At 41.3% G+C, this 23,381-nt stretch overlaps 1 protein-coding gene across 2 annotated transcripts in view; it reads left to right on the top strand.

Moving 5' to 3' along the window:
* CLPB (caseinolytic mitochondrial matrix peptidase chaperone subunit B) overlaps positions 1-23,381 on the top strand; it is a 221,791-nt gene that overhangs the window by 86,313 nt on the left and 112,097 nt on the right. For both annotated transcript variants that reach the window (XM_033947532.1, XM_033947533.1), the window contains exon 6: positions 18,383-18,480. In XM_033947532.1, coding sequence (XP_033803423.1) covers positions 18,383-18,480 — 98 coding nt within the window. The remainder of the gene's footprint in view (positions 1-18,382; positions 18,481-23,381) is intronic.

The raw sequence follows: 23,381 nt of genomic DNA, 5'->3' as shown, positions 1-23,381 counted from the left end.
TAGAGTTTCTTCCACACGAAGTTTGGCCTCCCTAATTGCTGTTTTGACCGCTGTAGATCTGGTCCTATATTCCATGATGGCTTCTCTTGTTTCCGTACGCTTGTAGGAAAGAAATGCTTTTTTCTTCTCCTTAACAAGGTGCGAGATCTCTGCGGTGAACCATTGGGGTTTATTGTTTCTTTGTCGTTTATTTACTGATTTTATGAAGCGGCTAGTTGCTTCATGTATGGTTGATTTCAGTGTTAACCACTTAGCTTCTACATCATCGGTCTCCACTTGGTCCTGCAGCGTCCGATGGACGAAATCTCCCATGCGTGCAAAGTCTGTGCCGCGGAAATTGAGTACCTTTGTTTTCGTGTTTGATCTAGCACTGATCCTCTAACCAGGTCACAATGAGAAAGACTGACAGCCCGTGAGAGACATTGGGGAAGGTTGGAAAAGTGGGATTTTGAAGGTTTCTGATCTCCTGTGTTTCCCCTCCTCAAAAATCCTAAAATTGCTGGTTTTGCAGTTCAGGAATTGAAAAAAAATAACTTTGGCGCAAATTTTTAGCAATCTTTTTTTTTTTCAGCTCCCTGCTTTTTCAAAACCAATTTTGGCCTGAAAAACTGCTGAGATGAAGTCCTTAGGCTCTCCTCATGTGGATTCATGCCAGGATTGTGCAAATTTAGCAGTTTTACAATGTCCTTGCACCGCCTGGCGCAGCTTTCATAACCCCAGATGCAAAACTTGGATTGTGTGTCCACTAGGGACAGAGGAAGTACCTACATAGAATGTGTATAGTGATTAATAGTAGTAGTATGTACACTAAGAGGCCCATTTTCAAAGTACAGCCAAACCTTGATTTGCGAGCATAATTCGTTCCGGAAGCATGCTTGTAATCCAAAGCACTTGTATATCAAAGCGAATTTCCCCATAGGAAATAATGGAAACTCAGACGATTCGTTCCACAACCCAAAAACTTTAATACAAAATACTATACGTACTCGTATTGCAAGAACTCGCTCATGTAGAACAGTCACTACATTCTTGCAGTGTCAGAGAGAGAAGAACCATTGGCTCAGTTGTGATGATGTGACGCGTGTATACTGTATGTACTTGTATTGCAAGACCTTGCTTGTATATCAGGTTTTAATTCAATCAAATGTTTTACTTGTCTTGCAAAACACTTGCAAACCAAATTACAGTACTTACAATCCAAGGTTTTACTGTAGTTTGGCAGCTCAGAGACCATGGATTCCCCCGCATTATGCTTGTGTGATAGAGTTTTAGTGATGCTAGGAACGTAGTGGTTAAGTGCTTATAAGGTGAACCACCTTAATTGTAGAAGCAACGCTAGGAGGTTTTATTTTTTTATGCCGTTTCCCTGCCTGGTCTTTGCCCATTGGGAGCCTTTGAGCATCCAGAGCAAGAAAATTCCAGTTAATAGAGGAAGTTGCAAAGGTTTTACTTTAACAGGTTTCTGCACACATTCAGAATTCTTACAATTGGTGTAAACTATCTGAAACACTTCCTCCACCCCCTTCATATTTACAGGGGAATGTGATAAATTTGGTATTGATTCCTTCAGGTACACTGTAAATTTTGCAAAAGATGATTAAATAGTGCAATAGAGTCTGCAGGCACAATGGCTCAATATTTTGTGGACTAGTGTATCGACCCCCTGCATCCAAAGACAGCAAGTACCGGTCCCAGCAGTACCAGTCAAGTAATTAAACTCCTGTGGGATTAGGCCTAAAAATCCAATCAACACTGCAGCAAAGACTCCACATATCAGTGCCGACTGGCACACACGTGACTTTGTGTGTCCATTGGAGAGAGTTTTTGAAGACTTCCCCCAAAGGACAGGCAAGGAATAGACCCCTGTACTGCTGCTGGATTAACAGCTTCTGGCTGACATTAAAACTCTCTTCTGGCAGTTTAGCTTCTGTCTCAGAAGGCAAGAGGTCCTGTACTGAGGACTGTCTATTTGAAGAGCTGTCCCTTAGAAATAGAGTATTATAATATGCATTTTTCAGTGACATAAGAACATAAGCAGTGCCTCCACCGGGTCAGACCATAGGTCCATCCCGCCCAGCAGTCCGCTCCCGCAGCGGCCCAAACAGGTCATGACCTGTCTGAATCACCAGAAGGGGCCCCCTTGCCACCTTGGTTTCTCATTGAAGTCCTATCTTCCCATCGAAGTCCTAACTCTCTGGTTTTGCACATGCACGACCTGGTTGGGTTTCTATACTTATTACCTGGTAGCTTTCTATACTTGTGTTACATCCCAGCACCTCTCTCAGTATCCAGTGACAAGGAAGTTCTAGTACAAAAGGTCCTGCACATTACCACTCTAGAACAAGTAGAACATTAAAAAATTTCTTCATAAAAAGGGGTGACGGGACAAAGCCGCGCCGACATTTCGGCACAGACTCCAACGCGCCGCTGTAAAAGTTAATTTTAAAGAGCTCTGATGGGGCGTGGGGGGGGGGAACCTCAGTTTACTTAATAGTGTCCATGCTGCCTTTGGGGGGTGGGGGGGGGTTCAACCCCCCCCCATTATACTTAACTTTTTCCTTAAAAAATCGGGAAAAGTTAAGTTTCCTCTATAATGGGGGGTTCCAACCCCCCAAAGGCAGCGCAAACACTATTAAGTAAACTGGGGGGATTCCCCCCTCACACCCCCCGTCAGAGCTCTTTAAAATTAACTTTTCTGGCGGAGCGCTGGAGTCTGGGCTCAAATGTCAGCGTGGCTTTGTCCCGCGCGCGAATGACTGTGAACCTAAAAAGGAGGTGAATGCATGGGCTGCCCTCTCAGCATGGTGGAGATAAATGCAGCTAAAGAATTCAGAGCATGCTGGTTAGTGCCTGAGCTTTATGATAAGTATGAGAAGCTAAAAGAGAACTGGCACAGATGCAACGAACGTGATCTGGTGAATCAAGCCTTCAAAGAATGTCTCGTCCATCTTTTCGATGTTGCTACTAGTGATGCATTAGTCACAATGAAAATTGAAGAGGATAGACAATTTCTAATCATACAGAGGCAAGATATTTCATCATGCAGCATGACTGGCATTGATACTATACTTGCAAAGAAGGAGGATTGAAAGAGCGCAAAAGAAAAACAATTTAGTAAGTTTGCAGTCAAAATAGAGGCAGAAAATGTCATTTGTCAGCAGTTTTGCACAGCCAACTGCTATGTCTCTCCTTTTGAGTAGTGGATTATCTGGTTCCAAGAATATTGCTGAAGTTGACTCTGACTGTTGTTCAAATTCAGATGCTGATTTTGAAGTCAGCAGAATACCTTGTTCTTGTTCTCGGTCAAAATGGCAAAAGGTGAACATCCTTGCACATCCTGAAGTTGCCAAAGTATTAGATCTCGTGTGTTAATTTACCAGATAGAAGTGCCACATTTGTCATTGGTGCTATTGCCAAAGCACTTGGCCATGATGTAAATGAAATGGCATTGTCAAGAAACTCACTCCACACTGCAAGAACCATAGGCATCGGAATGGGGAAGGTAGGTGGGTGAGTCAGGAGCCAGAGAGAGAGGTCGTGCAACAGGATTCTGCTGGGGCTAGAGTGGAGCCCTTGGGCCCCCAAACAAAATAGAGTTCCGCTGCCTTTGGCTAGAACCGTGAGGAGTCAGCCACTTTGAAGGATGAATTCCTTGATAAAACAACAGAAGCTCCATTACTACTACATTGGGACAGAAAACTCCTCTTGGACATTACTGGAAGAAAAGAAATGGTCAACAGAATTGCAGTACTTTTCATTGGCAACGGAGAAGAGAGGTTACTCGGAGTTCCAAAAATTGGCCATAGAGCTGGCAAACAACAAGCTGAAGCCTGTCTCACAGTACTGGATGAGTGGAGTCTTCGGAGACAAGTCCAAGGATGTTTAATATCACTGTGATTAATACAGGCCTGAAGAATTGTGCATGCACTTTCATTGAGTTATCAGTAGGACAAGAGTTAGCAAGGCTTGCCTGTCAACATCATATAATGGAACTGGTGCTTGGAAGCACCTTCACCCAACTGCTTGGAGTTAGTAGAGGACCTAGGCTGAACGAAGAGGGTGGAACCCAGAGTGGCTTACCACGAGTACAGCAGGAATTTGTTTGAAGAGACTTGGGGAACATAATGAAGGAGTTCTTGACTTGACTTTATCATAAACAGTTTTGAAACCAGCTTCTGTATTCTGAATGACTGAACTGTAAATAGTTTGTGAATTTGAATCTGTAATACGTTTCAAGTAAAGTTTCAGGGAAAAATTATACTCTGGCCTACCGGAGAAGTCTGGTCCTGGCCTAAACCCAGCTCAGAAACTGATTTGACTTGAAAATAAAATTATTTTTGTAAGCCGTGGTTGTGGGTGCCAGACCCAAAGAGCTAGCTGGTGCCGCAAAGACTGTTTGAGTGAGTCTAGGGTTACATGTGTATGCATATAGATGAATGTACTTTACAATGTATGTACATACCTGTGAGCTCTGCATGTAATCGACTCAGAATCCACACCTGTATACACTTACCAGCAGAATATATGTTATCAGGGTTGTGATATTCATTTCAGCAAAACTAGCCATACGTAGACCTGGATTTCTATGAGGTTGCTATGGATGATATCTTTGCAGACACATCAGTCCTTTGGTAAGAAATTGCAACTTTCTGCAGAACAGCCTTGAATGCATCACATCCAAGGAAAGACTACAAGGAGCTTCTTGAGCTATGTTTAATTTTTCTTAGCGACTGCCCAGATACAGATAAAGTGAAGCCATCATTTCAAGCACCCGGGGCTTTCCATTAAGCACAGTGGATGGTGAAGGCCATCTACAATATTACAATATTTCTGTTCCAGCGAAGAAAGGCAGGGCATCAAAAAACTGGTTTTCTTTGTTAGCCTCGTCTACATCTGCTACTGGCATGAAGCACCTTTTATGTAAAAGTACCACTCAATGACTTGCTTCTGCTTTCAGAACTCCAGAAATATCTGAACAAGGCTGAACTTCAACACATTCACCAGACATCTGGCCTGGCCTTTTTTGATGATGGACTAAGCAATGAAGAAAAAGTCCAAGATGGTGGCAAACCTTCAGCTTCCACAATCCACAAGTTCGATAAAATGTCTTGACTGCCCTCTTAAGTAATTTTTGTCATCTTTGGTATTCTTGACACAAATGGACAAGAAAAGGGTCAATAATTTCTGGTTAAAGATCCTACAAACTGGAGCGATGTTCCAAACTACCAGTATTTGAAGCCGTCAGTATCATTAATGACAGTATTCAACGACTTCGTTGAAAGAGCAATTGCCTTAATGCAGCAGTATAATTCAAGTCTCTCACAAAGAATGAGGAGTAGAAGCAGTTCCTCCTTTACTTTGGTGCTCAGCACAGGAAGACCTATCCAGCTTGATCCAAAGCCACACTAATGAATACTGAGTGAATGTAGGACTACCATTCAGCATTCGCATAAAGTAAACATTTTGTGTTTGTAGAATAATGACATTTGTTACCAGTCATCACTGAACATGCATAATAAATCATTAGGCCAACAAGCCTATTTTCAACTGTAAGTAACTCAATATTATTTTAACTTTCCATGTGCATTTGCTCACATTTCAGGTTTTGATGGAAAATTGATATAAATTCTATATTTGTATTTTATGTATTAAATTTAAAATTGTTGAACAACCTCTAAATGTTCACCAAAAGGCTTATAATTTGGTACAATAAACAGTGGCCATATAGAGAACAAAAATAGACTTGTACATAAGAACATAAGAATAGCCTTACTGGGTCAGACAATGGTCCATCAAGCCCAGTGGCCTGTTCTCATGGTGGCCAATCCTGGTCACTAGTAACTGGCAAAAACTCAGAGTAGCAATATTCCATGCTTCTGATTCAGGGAAAGCAGTGGCTTCCCCCATGTCTTTCTCAATAACAGACTATGGACTTTTTCTCCAGGAAATTGTCCGAACCTTTCTTATAACCAGCTACGGTATCCGCTCTTACCACAACCTCTGCCAATGCGCTCCAGAGCTTAACTACTCTCTGAGTGAAAAAATATTTCCTCCTATTAGTTTCAAAAGTATTTCCCTATAACTTCGAGTGTCCCCTAGTCTTTGTAATTTCTGACGGAGTGAAAAATTGATCCACTTGTACCCGTTCTACTCCACTCAGGATTTTGAAGACTTCAATCATATCTCCCCTCAGCCTTCTCTTTTCCAAGTCAAAGACCTTTTTAGTCTTTCCTCATACGAGATGTTCCATCCCCTTTATCATCTTGGTCACTCTTCTTTGAACCTTTTCTAGTGCCGCAATATCTTTCTTGAGTTAGGGAAACCAGAGTTGAACGCAATACTCCAGTTGAGGTTGCACCATGGAGCGATACAGGGGCATTATAACATTCTTAGTCTTGTTAACCATCCCTTTTTTAATAATTCCTAGCATCCTGTTTGCTTTTTTGGCCGCTGCCACACACTGGGTGGAAGGTTTCATCGTATCGTCTATGATGACACCCAAATCCTTTTCTAGGGCGCTAACCCTGGACCCTAGCATCCAGTAACTGTGGTTCGGGTTATTCTTTCCAATGTGCATCACGTTACATTTGTCCACATTACAATATCATCTGCCACTTGGATGCCCAGTCTTCCAATTTTCTAAGGTCTGCCTGCAATTTTTCACAATCTTGACTTTTTTCGACCACCCTATTGTGGTGCCTTGCATCTGCTGAAACCATGTCTAACTGATGGAAACTCCTTTTGAACTTCTTGATAACTGTCACCTAAATTACCTAAAAGCCTTGTTTTTGGTGGAGGTCACTTCAGCTCACAAGGCAGTGGGTTCTAGGCCTTAGTACCATATAATATCATACCATACAATTTTTTATACCCCACAAGTTCTAACAAGGATTCATTGCGCTTTACAATAAGATCCCTCGATATTAATTGCAATTACAATAAGATTCCAAGTTAATTGAATGTAAAATATAAGAAATATAAACAGGAAATGAGAATTACAAAGAGAAGAGATATGTCTTACAGTTTCATGAAGTGATAATGAGAAGGGAACTGATGCAAACATACTGGCAGGTTGTTCCAAAATTTATAAAAGAGTGATTTTTTTTGTCTTACACTGAGGTTGTGTGGTAACTAGTAGTGCTTTGATTACTTTGTTCAGCTGTATACTGAAATTATGCCTAAAGGTTTAATACAAATATGTTAAATGTGTTGGACCAATAACCAAGAGAACAATTAGTATCAAACTCAAAAACAGTCTTAATTTTAAGTCCTGTTTTCAAATCCTTCAGCACTGTCAAGGTGATTAGAATGCAGACAAAGCTCTGAGCCCCTTGGGGACGTTTACAGGCAATAGTACCCATTTATTCAGATAAAGCTGATATACTGTTTAATTCAGCAGTTTTATTAAAATCTAGCTTCCACAGCCTTTGTTTAGTGCACTGCTCAGACCTTGCTGCTGTGTATTGTCATCACAACACAAAATTCCTTCCCAGTTCCAGATTCTAGTTTGTTAGATTAGCAAAGGCTCTCTTGAAATACACAATGTTGATTTAATATGTTTAGGAATAGTTGGTATTTGATTTAAGTATTTTATTCAAAATAATCTAACATTTAAACTCTAGTGGGAGATATATAATGATATTAGCTTACTATCGAGTATTGTGAAAAATCTTCCAAGAGAGTAATAGTCAACCGATTCTGTAATCATGTGCTCTGTAGAAGGCAAGAGTAATTTTATACAAGCAGTTTAAAAATTGTTTGCCATAATTTCTGGAACTAAATTATTTATTGTGTAATGTAGCAAATGTAGGCAGCCATTTTGTTTTGCCATGATCTCATCAGTATAATCCAAATAGCTGCACCTTATCTATGAATTTTGCTCAACAATCATTCATCAATGATTATACATCAAACTTGTTCCCTTTTCGAAACAGGTCATAAAGAATTGTCAGCTAGATCAATTAAATTTCATAACATTAAGCTTAATGTGCATTGTCTTCACCGGATCCAATTTTATAAATATAACTTTTTAAGTTCATTTGTTAATCTGTGTTTAAATTTATAAATATATCATTATATAGATTTGTTTTTATTAAACTTTAACTTATCTCTTAGTTTGTGGCCTCTCTTTCTTAGGGACTTCCTTTTGCCAACATGTTTTGCTGAAGAGAGCTTTTTCAAGGCTGGGTCCCTAATACTTATATGCCATCCATCTAGACCACGCTTCTCAATGAATAAGCTCAGTCTTTCTCAATAACAGAGGAACCAATAAAACACTGTGGAGTGACGATGATCCTGAAATGGACTTTAATGAAAGAATCAAAGTTCCAAATATACAAAAAAATAATCCACATAAAAAATTAATAATCCACATACAAATCAAAAGGACCTAGTCCGCTAGTGGCGCAGGACACAACACAGTCCGCGTTTTGAGAAGATGTCTTCTTCAGGGGTCCCTAAGAGTCCTATGATGATGACTACATGGAAAAACTGGTATGTGGAGAGACGAACGCTGCTGGAAACCAAAGCAATAACTCAGAGTAGCAATATTCCATGCTTCTGATCCAGGGAACGCAGTGGTTTCCTCCATGTCTTTCTCAATAAGAGACTATGGACTTTTCCTCCAGGAACTTGTCCAAACCTTTCTTAAAACCAGCTATGCTATCTGCTCTTACCACAACCTCTGGGTGCAGAATCTGATGGGAAAAGGAAGGAAGAGTGCTGGGTGCAGAGCCTGACAGGGGAGGGGGGAAGGAAGGAAGGGCACTGGTGCAATGCCTGACATAGGAGAGAGGGAAGGGTGCTGGATGCTGGGTGCAGAGTCTGACAGGGGAGGGGAGGAAGGAAGGGGGCTGGGTGCAGAGTCTGACGGGGCAGGACACTTGAATATTAAGCCGCCCGACTTATATTCGAGTCAGCCATTTTTCCTCCTTTTGGGGGGAAGGGGGGAGTCGACTTATATTCGGATCGACTTATATTTGAGTATATACTGTATTCTTCCCAATGTGCATCACTTTGCATTTGTCTACATTTAATTTCATCTGCCACTTGGATGCCAGTCTTCCAATTTCCTAAGGTCCTCCTGCAATTTTTCACAATCCGCATGCATTTTAACAACTTTGAACAGTTTAGTGTCATCTGCAAATTTAATCACCTCACTCGTCATCCTAATTTTCTGATCATTTATAAATAAGTTAAATAGCACTTGTCCCAGTACGGATCCCTGAGGCACATGAATTTTGAAAATCTTCCCCCAAGTGAGAGATGCTAAATGGGAGATGGGGAGAGGGAACTGGGAGAGAGATGCCAAACTTGGAGGGGGGGGGAGGAGAGGAACTATTGCTGAAAGGAAGGGAGCCTCGGGTGTGAGCTGCAGAAGGGGGAGCAAATGCATGTGCTGCACTCCAAATATGTCACTTGGCATATCTGCATTTTTGCAGCCGATGAAGTGATCTGTTTCACATGAAAATGTAACTTCTCTAGTGTTACATACTTTGGCCAATCTTTCCCCCCACCCCAACATATAGTCATTAGAGGCAGTAAATATTCGGTGATGGTTCATTGAAATGTGATTGAATCTTCTGGTATGTCTCTGCAGGGAAAGTGTACATTAGTGGCAGGCTCTGTACTGTGCCCTTGTAAACCCTATTGACAGTTATCCAGAATCCAAAGGAATTCAAGACAAATTGTTAAGAGGATGGAGTTAATAACATTTGAAAAATTGAGGCCTGTCACTCCACTAAACTTTTTTCAATACCACTGACAGAAATATATTTCCCCAATGAGTGACCTTCTACAGCTGCTCCTCGTACACTGCTACACTGATGCTGGAAGTAAACTAGCTTGCTATTTATCAAATATTATAAGCTACAGTCTGTTAATATGAGGGGGGATTGCTTGCACAGCCTGGGGTATTTGCCCAGGTGCTGATCCCTTGATAGGGACAGATAGTGGGAGGTGACAAATTGCTTACACTCTTTGAGGTCCAAGGTTGTAACCTCCTCAGCATGCACACAGTAGGCTGCCAAGCCTGCTTTGGCCGAAGGCTTTGCTCCCAAGCCCAGACCATCTGCGGAGGAGGGGAAGGAGGTCAGACCAGAGCAGTTTTGAAATAGCCACTGCTCAGTTAGCAAGCTGCATGACACTGTTATTTATTAAAGTGTAATATTTTATTGCTCCTTGTACTCCAGGCGAGATCGATCGACATTACAAGTCGGGCTCTATCAATTATTGCAGCAATTAGTCAAGTCGTCAAAGCCATTAACCGGGGATTAGGCTAATATTGGATAGCCATTATTGACTGATCTGAAAACCCGAAGGATATCATTATTAGGGGAACTAAGAACATTTAACACACAGAGAAATGAAAGTGCTAGATCAACTTTCTGTATACTGTGCACTCGCTTTCCAAGAGGCAGTTTGCTCCAGGAGGGTTTAAGATCCCAGCAGACCAGTCTTATCTTTACAACACGCTATCTGCTTCGGTGATGTCATTTGACAGAGCCTGTGCAAGAATGCTCGACAGCTTCTATATAGCTTTTTAAAGCATCTTCCTCTTTGCCTCTGTTTTCCATAGGTCCTAGCTAGTCTCGTTTTTTTCTGCAGAGTAAGGTGGATATGCTTTCAATGCTCTCTTCAGCTCATATCTCGAGTTTCAGTATCATGGTTTGGTGAGAAGTTGTCTCTGTCATTTTGTAAGTCCTGGAGCCAGGCAAGGCTGTGGTTCCTTGTAAAATTCCTTAGGGTTTTTTTCTCCCCTGCACTTTTTAAGGTTTCTTTATTTTCTATAGCTCACCTTTTAAGCCTCAGGTAACTTGCTGAGTACATGTTTCTCAATCTTAATTATTTTTCTGGACTTGTCCCATGAAATAGTTCCCAGTGGCTTTAAGAAGTGTGCCAGGTGTAATAGGACCATGTCCATCATGCTTACTCATAATTGATGCCTGCTGTACCTGAGACCCAGTCATGATCTCTCTTCTTAAACTTTGTGCACAGATATCAAGAAAAAGTGTTGGAGGACATGAAAATCTGTGCAAAAAAATTTTTAGTCCGGTCTTTCATATTCATCAGAACTACTGGTCTTTATGGCTCTGGGAAATTCATCAGTCTTGACTACCTTGTCATTATTTATTTATTTCATCCGTCCTCCCAAAGGAGCCCAGAACAGGTTACAAGAGTGCATTCATAGTATGGTTAGGACAAACTTTAGTGAGAAATTCAGACGTTACAGCTTTTATAGTAAATGTTAAGTGTTGATAGAGGCCATTGAGAGATGGCATCCTCCAGTCCCCTCCCAAGGAAGAAGAAGGATTCATTCTCATCCTTGTCAGTATCAGAGGATATTGGTGTGGTATGTTGGGCAGGACACATTGACATTGATCCCTCTCAAAGCAAGACACTAAGGTTCTCCGGAGACAAGCAGGGGAGATGTAGTCATACTTGTTGGTGAAGTCCTTAGTTTGATCCTGTGTGTCAGTGCTCTCTCAGCAAAAGTAAGCCTTTGGCTTACTGAGCATGTGCAGAGATTCCCACCTTCAGTGGCCCTTCCCCTTGATACTCAGTTTTTTCTTAGCCACTCCTATCAGGTCATAGCTCTCCCTCTCTCTCACACAAATTAAAAATAATAATATCTATATTATTTTGTTATTCCCTCTTTTAGATATAAAGACAAAACAATCATTTTTTGCTAAAAAAAAATCTAATAGTTTTGCTCCTCAGGAGCTATTACCAGAAAAAGATAAATAACTACTAAATATCTAGTGACATGAGGAGAAATGGAGGAAGACCAACTTTTTGTGGCAGTCAATGTTTTTTCTTCTATTCCAGGCTTATACCCCTTCCACTTTGTTCATCTACCACAGAACCCCTACAGCCTCTGGGCAAGGGATAGATGACACCCAGAGTTTAACTTTGGACACTGCATCCTACCTTAATGCACAAAGGAATGCTTGCCATATGATAAAAGGACTGAAGATCATAATAGAAAAAGTCTAAAACATAAGCAAGTTGTAGTGAACAGATGCCAACAAGTAAGAAAAAGTTGTTTGTTTTAAACAGTAATTGTGCACACCTACTAAACTGATCAAGCATTGGCACTCGCTGACATATACGTGGGTCAAATGAAAAGTTTCTAGCCTGATCAAGAAAGAGCACGATTAGCATCACAGTTCTAGAGCTGTCCAGCAGATGGCGGTGACAAACATCTACAGCTAGATTTTCAAGTCAGTCTGACACCTAGTTTTGTCTTGTCAGCCTTTTGAAGTGAACTGCCCAACTTTATAAAAAATGAACAAAATTGAGTATCACAATGTGATAAAAATTCCTTTATTTGTAAGGAAAATCACCTACCAAATTTAAATCTGAATTAGACACAGTGTATTTCAATGATGAAAGCATGGGCTACTGAGTTTAAACAAGGCTGGACAAGCATTGTTGATAAAGAACACTCCAAACATCCAAAAACAGCAACAACCGATGAAATGGCTAATGAAGTTCACCAAATTGTTATGGAAGATCGCCAATTGATCCTAAATGAGATAGCACAAGCTGTTGACATTCATCAGAATGTATACACACCGTTCTACATGAATATTTAATAACTGGTAATAGCGCATAAAAGAATTTACACCACCTCCCCAGCCTACATAGAATCCAAGTTAACCCTGTACACCCCCATCTGCCCCCTCCGCTCGGAAATGGAGAAATGCCTATGCATCCCCACAGGAAGGTCTCTCCTGTCAGAAACCACCTGGAAACGCTCCTACAGCCACTTCATCCCCCAACTCTGGAACCAACTCCCCCCAAATCAGACTGCAGAACTCATTGATGACCTTCCGGAAAGCAGTAAAGACCCTCCTCTTCAACTAAAATTCAACCACAGTCTACGCCTCAGCCCCCATAAGCCCCCCCTCCCCTCTACCCTCTCTTCTCCATTCTAAACCTCTACTTAAATTGCTGTATAGTCCATTCTTAACTTGTACTTAAATTGCTGTATAGTCCTTGTATTTAAACTACTGTATAGTCTTTGTATTGTCCAAATGTACTCCACTGTGAATGTTCGCTTGTAGGCCATTCTGAGCTTCTGGGAAGACGGGTTAAAAATCTAAATAAATAAATATTTAGGCATGAAGAAGTTGAGTATGTAATGGATGCCGCATTTGCTAACTGTTGACCAAAAACAAGTTTGATAGGACATTTTGAAAATGAGTGTTGAGCATTTTAAGCACAATGAGAATGACGTTTTGTTGTGGATGAGATTTGAGTTCGTCATTTTATTCCTGAGACGAAACAACAGTTCAAACAATGGACTACAAGAGATGAACTGATTCTGAAGAAAGCAAAAACGGCTCCATCAGTTGGGAAGGTGATGGCAACCATCTTTTGGATTTCCACGGGATAAGTTTTATTGACTTATCTAGAAAAGGAAAAAAAACATTAATTGTGAATACTATGCTGACTTATTACAACATCTAAGCGCCAAAATCAATATGAAACATCCTAATTTGGCCACGAGGAAAGTTCTCTTCCACCTGGACAAATCACTGGCTCACATATCAACAGTAGTGAGGGAGAATTTGCATGAATTAATTCCCCATCCACCATACTCTCTGGATTTGGCCCTGTGCAACTTCTTTCTGCTTCTGAACTTGAAAAAATGGCTGTCTGGGAAGAAATTTTCTTCAGATTCTGCAGTCATAGATGCTGTAAATAGTTATTTTTCCAGTGTAGATGTTTTATATTTTACTGAATAATAACACAATGGCTATACCACCAACTGGAACCTTCAATATATCATGAAAAGAGAAAATTGGCCCAGTATATATTAATCTCCAAATCTCATAAGGAGAACATAAGATACAACGATCCTCAGAGGGTGAATTACCCACAGGTTCAAGTGAGCTGCTCTCACTCAACCACGATCTTCACTGGATCATGTACGTATCTTTGTTTAATTTGTTATTTGTTATTTTTTTTATTTTTTATTTTTATCTTTTTTATAACAATATTAAAGTTTTGTTCATACTTTAAATAACTTAATTCAATAACTTAGCTTGCTATTTTAGATAAGGGAGCGCCTCCACCAACATGCCATGTTTCACAATGCTTTCCTCAGGGTTGAGGCTCCCGATTTGTATCTGAAAAATATATAAATATCGAATATTACTCCCAAAGTTCATTTTGTCATGTTCTTAAAACAACATTTGTAACTAAATGTAATAAAACTATTTAGTAATGGCCAATCAAGACCTATAACTTTTTCAACTTACTCATGTGTAAAATGAAAATCGCTCCGTTCGAGTAGGTTTCATAGTGAACGAGCGCGTCTGTCGTCAGATCCGGTTTTAACCCCAAGAGGAGGGATCTCAACCAGAGAAACGTCACGTACTTTTTTGATTTACCGGACTTAATTCAAAGCTTTCAGCGGACTCAGACTACTGACATCCAGTCAATTTCTTCGTTTAATCCATGAGGAGATAAAGCATTCAAAATAAAAATCCATTTTTGTTCTTTGATATTAAGAGCTGATTTATAATTCCCACCCTCCTTCCCTATTTTTACAAAATCAATAATGCGCCATTTTCAATTTGTCTACTATTCAACTTACTACCTTTCAGTTTGATGTATTAAATTTGGGATTAGGTTTTGTCCCAACGCCCCGTTATGATGCCTTTCAAACTCGTAGAGAAATTTACAGATTTTTGCGCAAACTCCAACTCAAAATCTTCTTTCATGAACACATATCGATTGGGGATGGCTCTCTGGTTACTCTAAAGTCCAATTAGTGTCCTCCTGGACCTTTTCACCACCATATTGAAACATTCAAAGAGTTAGTTTTAAGGGACATTGAGCAATTAGAGAGTGAAAAACATATACAACAATTCAATATGTCCCGTGACCATTGGACAGCTTTACAATCTTTACGTCTTGACCCTCGTTTGGTCATCACTAAAGCAGATAAAGGGGGTGCTATTATTATTCAGACTAGAGAAGCCTACCTCCGTGAAGCTTATTCACAACTCAACAATCTTGAGATCTTTAATATTGTTATAAAAAAGATAAAAATAAAAAATAAAAAAAATAACAAATTAAACAAAGATACGTACATGATCCAGTGAAGATCGTGGTTGAGTGAGAGCAGCTCACTTGAACCTGTGGGTAATTCACCCTCTGAGGATCGTTGTATCTTATGTTCTCCTTATGAGATTTGGAGATTATATTTTACTAAAGGCATGAAAGGTCTGGAAAAATGTTGAAGCAAATGTATTGAGTTAAAAGGACACTATGTTGAAAAGTAAATTTCATTTTCCCCCCCAAAATGTTGTTTTCTTGATTAGGCTGGAAACTTTTCAATTGACCCTCCTATGTAGGGTATTTACCAGTTCAGGAAAAATAACTATTTACAGCATCTATGACTACAGAATCTGAAGAAAATTTCTTCCCAGACAGCCATTTTGAAATACATACCAAAAATAAAACCAGCCATCCCTTCTCTCTCCAAAGCCCTGCATACTAGTGTTGCCCAGTTCAGGAAAAAAAATTTCGATTTAATTCAGCCTGTTGAATCAATACTTTGATTCGATTAGATTTTCCTGTCCAATTGGGTGTTTTTTTCAAACATCATGGTGGGTTTATTTTATACCCTCTCTACCCACCCTACCCCCTTTGCCCTCTCCTACTCACACTTGCGCTGTGGTGTAAACAAAATAAACAAAAAAGACTTTTCCTCTCTCTGTTAAATCCTAGCTCACATTCGCGGACTAACACCAGCTCTGGCAGGATACACATTTCAAATCTAACATATTGCAATCACAAAACAGAAAATAAAATTATTTTTTCTACCTTTTGTTGTCTGGTCATTATTCAAATCATGTTGGTTCCAGGCTCTGGGACAAACGTGGGACAAATGTCTTCTGATAACTCGCTTGCCAGGGTCTCCTGCCCATTTATCGTTTACTTTTTCCGTGCTAACCATCCATCTTCCATCTCTGTCCTCCCTTTCTATTTCCCTTCCTGGCATCTTTCCTTTTTTTCGTCTCCATCCCCACAGCTGCAGTGATGGACCTCACCATCTCCAGATCCACCATCTCTTCTCAACTACCCTTTCATCCAGCATCTCTCCCTTCCCCACCACCCCAGGGTCGACCATCTCTCCCTTTCTTTTCCCAACTACCCTCCCATCCAGTATCTCTATCCCCCTACCCCCATCCCTTGTGTCCAACTACTCTCCTTTAATGTTCCTTCCCTCCCTAAATCTCATTGTTCACCATCTCTCTCTCTCTCTCCTCTGTTTTTAGACCCATTATTTATTCTCCCCCCCCCGTCCAGCTTATGCACGTCTCTTTGGACCCTTCCTTTCCTCCCTCCCTCCATGTACTTCTACACCAGGCCCCCCCCCCCGAAGGCCTGCATATTCCCCCCTTCTTTCTAGCATCCTCCGGCTTCCCCCCTGGCCTCCCATTCTCACCTTCAGCTAATTACGGCAACCTGCAGAAGATCGTCGGTGCTGAAGTGATCCCAGCAGACTGCTGTGGGCCTCTGCAGCACTTTCCCTCTGCCATGGTCCCTCCCCCCCCTGACGTCAGGGGTGGGATCATGGCAGAGGGAACGTGCTGCAGAGGCTGACGACAGCCTGCTAGGATTGCTACAGCACCGGCGATCCTCTGCAGGCTGCTGTAATTAGCTGAAGGTGAGACCAGGAGGCCAGGGGGGAAACTGGAGGACGCTAGAAAGAAGGGGGGAACATGCAGGCCTTCAGGGAGGGCCCTAAATCCGCGGAGCTGAGGGAATCCAGCACTGGCGCCTATGCAGCACTTCCCGACTGTCCCTCCCCCTCGCCCCCTAAAGCAGGAGCAGCAGCAGCAGTGGACGGCCAGCAAGTGGCAGTGCTGCCCCTCCTGCTTGAGGAGACCTGAAGGTACAGGGAGAAGGGTTGGTTACCGAATTGGCAAGCCCGATTTTTTTTTTTTTTTTTTTTTACGAATCAATTCGAATCGATTCACCAAAGTGAATTGATGAATCGACGAATCGGGCAGCACTATTACATACAGCCTGACTATGCCATTGCCCCCCTCCCCACACACACACACTTCATAGCCGAGTTCCTGTCCACCCCTTCCTTTGTTGCTTGTGTACCTTTTTCTAAGCAACAGGGCCTGATGGTAGAAGCATACTCGTGTCTTCTGTAAAGGCATGCAAGACAGGGCTGAGCTCTTCTCCATCCAAACCCACTTCTGTACTAGTCAGGAAGGGGGCAGAGCCACTAAAGGGCTTAGAAATGGACTGTGTCTCAGCTCACAAGCCTTCATAGACTATCATTGCTGCTGCCTTTGCTCTCAGACCTGGGACTGGTCACTGCACTGCCACTGGGAATGAGGGTCCAAAAGTAAGGGGGAGGAAGAAAGGAATTCTTAGTAGTGGCTGGAGACCAGCAACCAGAGAGTTTCCAGCACTTACATTACCAATTGAAAGAAAGCTGGCAAGGCCAGCTAAATACAAGCAGTTGCATCTTTAGTTATATGGTAACAGAGAAACCAATTTACAATGATTTAGAATAAAATTCCTTGTCATAGTAGAACAGATTTTTCGTAAATCGATGAAAACAATGATATTCCAATGTCAGTTCTTGGGAAACGGTACCAAGGAGTGTTAAGTTTCCTGTTGTTTAATAATTTCATTCGTTAGCTGTTAATCTGATTCCCTGTTTATTGAAATCTTATGTAAACCGACTTGAGCCCCTATTTTTAGGAGATGGCATGGTATACAAATCTAAGGCTTAGATTAGTAATAAGGGAAGCTTAAAAGAGGAATAATCAGTTAAGGCAAAGTGAGGTTTGTAGTCACCATGTGACTGTCCAAGAAATAATCATAGCAACTAATATTTGAAAAGAAAGTGAAGAATAGGACGGCGAGAAATTACTGTAAGAATTCAGCCTTTGAATGTCCCCCTCTGGATCGTGACCTTACCATTCTTTTATGAAACCATCGAATTACAATCTGTTTTTTTTCATGGCCTGTCTCTGGCACGGATTAGGCGTTGCCTCGACTTCGAAATGCATTAACCATAGATGATCTGTTCTGTGTGGTGCTTTTAAGCGAATGGATTTTGCTTGACCTTCACGTATGCTTTCAGGCTCACTTCAGACTTTTTTTTCTGCTCATCCCTGTTACGTGTGACCTTCCCTTTTGTTCTTCTTCTGACATCTTCTGCATCCTGTTGCTGGTTCTATATTGTGTTTTCATGATTCCAGTTCCCATTGCAGCACGGAGCATGGGGCAGAGGTCAGAAGAGAGGGTGGGAGCAAGGGCACAAATTTACTTAATTCTTTCCCTGTCCCATGTATTGATCTTTGACCTCTTGTGTATTTTTTTTGCCCTGGGACAGGTGCCAACCCCTTGCAGATGAATGAGATGGGACACACTCCAGTAGACTATGCCCGAGAAGGCGAGGTCAAAAAGCTGCTTAAAGTATGCGAAGAAAAGGTAAGGCTATTAAATTACACTGAAGCAGAAATTAGAAGACTATTTTCATGTTAACTCTCTCATTGGGAAAATTAACTACAGATCAGACCCTATATCTTGTGCCTGCGGAAGAAACCTGATACACAGGCAAGCCCATCATGCTGCCAAGAAAGTACATTGGGGTTCGTCTTTGCCTGTGACTGACAAATGTTGAAGAGATATACGCACAACCATAGGAGACTAACAGCTGTGGAAGCCAGGGTTCAAATCTTACTGTGGCTACTTGTAACTTTGGGCAAATCAATTAACCCTCCGCTGCCTCAGGTACAAACTTATGATCTGATGCTCAAAGATTCACAGTAAGCTCACGGTAGAATTTGATTCTAGTGCAGCAAAATTGCCGTGGTATGCTCAGAATAAAGAGTATGCAAATTAATGCGGGGTTAAAATCTCAGTATTTATTAGCTGCTCACTATTTTGTAGTAATTTTCCTCAAAGGAGACCAAAACAAGAGTCCCTACGAAGATGCAAATCACAAACAAAAAGAGTGGGAATGAATGAGATGCTTCTGTATGGGATCTTTATTGCTAGAGAATTGAGTACAAAAAACAGTAGTTGGTCAACATGGATGGACACGACGTCGATCCTGTGTTCTTGATCACAATGAGATAAAACCAGCAGCAGTTTTGAAAAAAAAAATGTTCGTATTCAAAGATGTTTCCATGAGCCCCAAAGTCACCACAGTGTCGGAGGCCCCACGGTTCACCAGAGCTTTTTCTGATTTTTTTTGGGGGGGGAGGAGAGGAGGAGGGAGGGAGGAGGATCAGTGGTCTCCTAACTGACCATCAACTAACGCATAAAGATAGGCCTGCATAAACAGAGCTATCTACGTATATGCTAAGCTTGGCTGGTTAGTGCTGAAAATCAGGGCCTAATTGGAGCCACTGGCTAGCATTTTGGTTCTCATCAGTGATTTTCAGCTGGTATAACTAGTCATCTCCCACTGAAAATGATCGGTTAGCCACTGAGACACAAGGCTGCCAACCGGTTAATTTGTTCTGAATATTGGGCTTATCCCTGAGGTGATTTTTGGATGGGAGAGAAATCTATGCTTTAGTCATCAGTTGAATCAGTTATTGCAAATTCATGGGACACTCTCTTTATCAGCTAGAAAGGCACAGCTATAAGATTGCTCGGGTTTTAGCATAGATTATTAATTGCTATCAGCTCTCATGTCCTACTGATGGACTCGCACCTTTCACTCTTCTCAAGCTAATCTGTTAGTTATTCCTATGGCTCTGTACTTCAAGCTGTCAGTGATGTTCATAGAACCAAAAGTAAAGTAGGGACAAAAAGATGTTTCCATTTGGGATTCAGTAGAGTGCAAATGTTTGATAAATCCCAGCTGGTCTCAAACAGATCAACTTGACATTATCTTATGTTGCTCAACCCAGCCAGTGTCTTCATCAGGAGTCTATAGGCAAGCAAACACACAAACAACAAAAATATGTCTCATGAAACCTTAAAAAAATGCTACAAATCATAAAATCAGAAATACAAGTAATATAGAAACAATGCATATATTTAGAAGATATATACGCCGCTACAAGATATTGACTGGAACCTTTTCTGGTCTGCTACAAATAGACCCATGTTATCGTCAAGAATATCTCAGTCTATGTTCTTTCTTATGTGGCATGCAATTTGGACTCCGTTCCGTATGTGGAAGGCCAATCTTAAATCAGACCCCAAATGTTGGCACTGTTTGGAAACTGATGGCACCCTTGATCATATGTTATTTTGTTGCAAACCGTTTTCCCTGTTTTGGACTAAAATTTGGCCTACTATTAAACGTATCACCTCTTTGGAACTCGTGTTTGATATGAGAATTGTCAGATCTCAACACCCTTGCTTTGCCAACTCAGCCTGCCCCCCTAAACTGGTTGACACCATGTTTGTTGTAGCTCTCATGCACATCTTAAAAAATTGGAAGTCAGCCTCTCTACTAGATTACACCTTTTGGTGGAATTCTTTATGTATGTATCATAAATATGAATCTTATGTCTATGAAAAACGCTGTATTTCCACATTCTCTTCTTCCCCTTTTTACCACTATTCTCCATGGAAATTTTTAGATCATTATATGCATTCTGATTGAATAGACCACTCTTGTAATGTAATGTTATGAGGCGATATACTTGTTCTGTAGATTGGTTCTGTTTTTCTCTACCCATTTCTTGCTTTTTTTTTCTCTTTCTTCATGCTTCTCAAACCTCCTACTCCTTTATCTCATTATGGCTTTAACTGTTCTGGTTTGGATGCTGTGGCTATGGTGAAGTGTACAATACTAGGTCCCTCTCCATGTTTATTAGATATCCTGTACTTTCACTGTATTTAAGCTTAAGGACTGTTATTTTGTTCTGCTAAACCTTAATAAAAATTTTGAACTAAAAATTTAAAAAAAGATATATGCTGTATTTTTTGTTCCATAAGATGCACTTTTTTTCCCCAAAAAATTGGGTGGAAATGTCTGTGCATCTTATGGAGTGAATATACCCCTCGGTACCTTTTTTAACATTCTGGTGGTCCAGCGCTGTATCGGCAGGAGCTTTATGTGCTCCTGCCCCTCCCTCGCTGGATGGCTTCCTCCTCATCTCTTGGGGTCAGCAGTGCACAAGGCAGGAGCGAGCTTTTTGCGCTCCTGCCTGGCCCCACGCCGCTTCCTGAATGCCTGCCGTCATTTCTCGCGAGATTTATAGGTATTAAAGCAAAAAGAAATCTGAAGAGTGAACTCAAATCAAGTCTGTGTTCAAGTTTTTCAAAATTAAAGTATGAACAAAAGCAGTTTCAAGTCACAGTGCCTCAGAATCTAGTGAAAGTTTGAGCAGGAAAAAAATTAGCTCAGCGGTTTAGGTAATCTTGACAGCACAGCTGCACATGTCGTTATGGAAATCCTTAGTTGTACCTTTCAGTCAATTCCAGATGTGCCAAAAAATGCAAAACACCTGGTATCGAGTAGGCAAGTCACTTAACTCAAAAAACTGAAACTCTAAACACTTCATCAGCCCCCCAAAACATATGTGAGAACGCCAGTACACCCCTGCGAATATTGAAGTCATGCAACTGAAATGTATAATGTTGGAAGGACCAATAGTAAGAAGTGAAATAAAAATTCTATGAAATGCTCAAAATATAAATATTGACATAATTAAATGAGCAGAACATGATAGAACCTCTATGAAAAGGCAATGTTGAATAAGTTAATAATGTTCATAATAATCATAATAAACCATACATATCCATTAATTAACCTCCCGTGCAACAAGGTGTATTTACTACAGTATGAATGAAAAAAAACCCATAAAAATAAAATAATAAAAATCAGAAACCATATAGTCAAAGATGTAATATTTCATGGAAGTATTGTGGCTGGAAAAGGTTATGCTGTATGACGATATGTACAGTGTAAATATAAATATCCTTTCTTGAAAAAATGTAAAAACAATGGTTAGAAAATTTTCATTTTGCAAAAATGGGCTGAAATCCATCTCTGCATTTAAACCGGTGACGGGATAATCACGCGCCAGACACCAATACACCGACAATCGAGCGCTGACAATTCGGCGCAAGAAAGAAGCGCGCCGCGGGAAAACTTAGTTTTAAAGAGCTCCGATGGGGGATACTTTACTGCATAGTTTTCGCGCTGCTGTTGGGGGGTGGGGGTGGGGGGTGCAACCCCCCACATTATAGAGAAAACCCTGAAAACCGTCGACACAATGTGCGGCTGCGGCAAAGAAAGCAAATAGAATCTTAGGCATGATAAAGAAAGGAATCACGAGTAGATCGGAGAAAGTTATAATGCCGCTTTATAGGGCAATGGTCAGACCACACTTGGAATACTGTGTGCAACATTGGTCTCCCAACCTAAAGAAGGATATAAAACTGCTGGAGAGGGTGCAGAGACGAGCAACGAAGCTAATAAAAAGTATGGAGTACTTGGGACAAGTCCAGGACAAATATCAGGAAGTTCTGCTTCACGCAACGAGTAGTGGACACCTGGAATGCCCTCCCAGAGAAGGTTATTGCGGAATCCACCGCTCGATTGTCAGCACGCTGGTGTCTTACACATGACTGACTATGAACCATTTAAACCAAATGGTATGACTGAATTTAAGGCACAAATAGTTCTCTGCTTTTCCTGTGATAAAAGTAGATCCGTATCTCCACCTCTTTGTCTCTTTTTTATTATTTTGAAAACAAAAAAATCTCAGTTCTCTAGTTTCATGACCTTGTTGCCCTTAGAGAGCAACTGATTTATGCTAATATTCTGGGGACCCAGGTGTTCAGTGCACCCAGGATGCCTCATCTCTCCTGCTGCGATCCTCACCCCGAAGTGCCACGGTTGGGGGGGGGGGGGGATCGCCATCGCGGCAGGGGAGATGAGTCATCTCTCCTGCTGCAATCATTTTGGTGGGGGGTGGGCAGGTTGCCGGGGCCGCTGAGCTGATCGCGGCAGCCGCGGTCGGCTTAGTGGCCCCTTTTCAGCACTTATACCGGTTTTGACTTGGTCTAAGTGCCGACTAGGCAACTTGTTAAACCTTTTGGTCATACCTGCTGTACGACTAAGGGCTCCTTTTACTAAGGTGCGCTAGGGCTTTAACGCGCTACACTGCTGCATGTACGCTAGACCTTAACGCCAGCATTGAGCTGGCATTAGTTCTAGAAGCATAGCGTGCGGTAATATCCTGTGTGCGCTAAAAACGCTAGCGCACCTTAGTAAAAGGAGCCCTAAGTCTAGGTTGGCCCAACTCCCGCCCTTTCCCCTCCTCTAAAAATGCCTCTTTTCCCTCTAGGCGTTTAGAGGCAGGGGCAAGGCCTAAGCTGGTTTTAGATACGTCTAAAACAATCTTTGATTATCGGTA

The sequence above is a fragment of the Geotrypetes seraphini genome, chromosome 6 (genome assembly GCF_902459505.1).
Source record: "Geotrypetes seraphini chromosome 6, aGeoSer1.1, whole genome shotgun sequence".
Classification (NCBI taxonomy): domain Eukaryota; kingdom Metazoa; phylum Chordata; class Amphibia; order Gymnophiona; family Dermophiidae; genus Geotrypetes; species Geotrypetes seraphini.
This window is presented reverse-complemented; position numbering and strand designations above follow the sequence as displayed.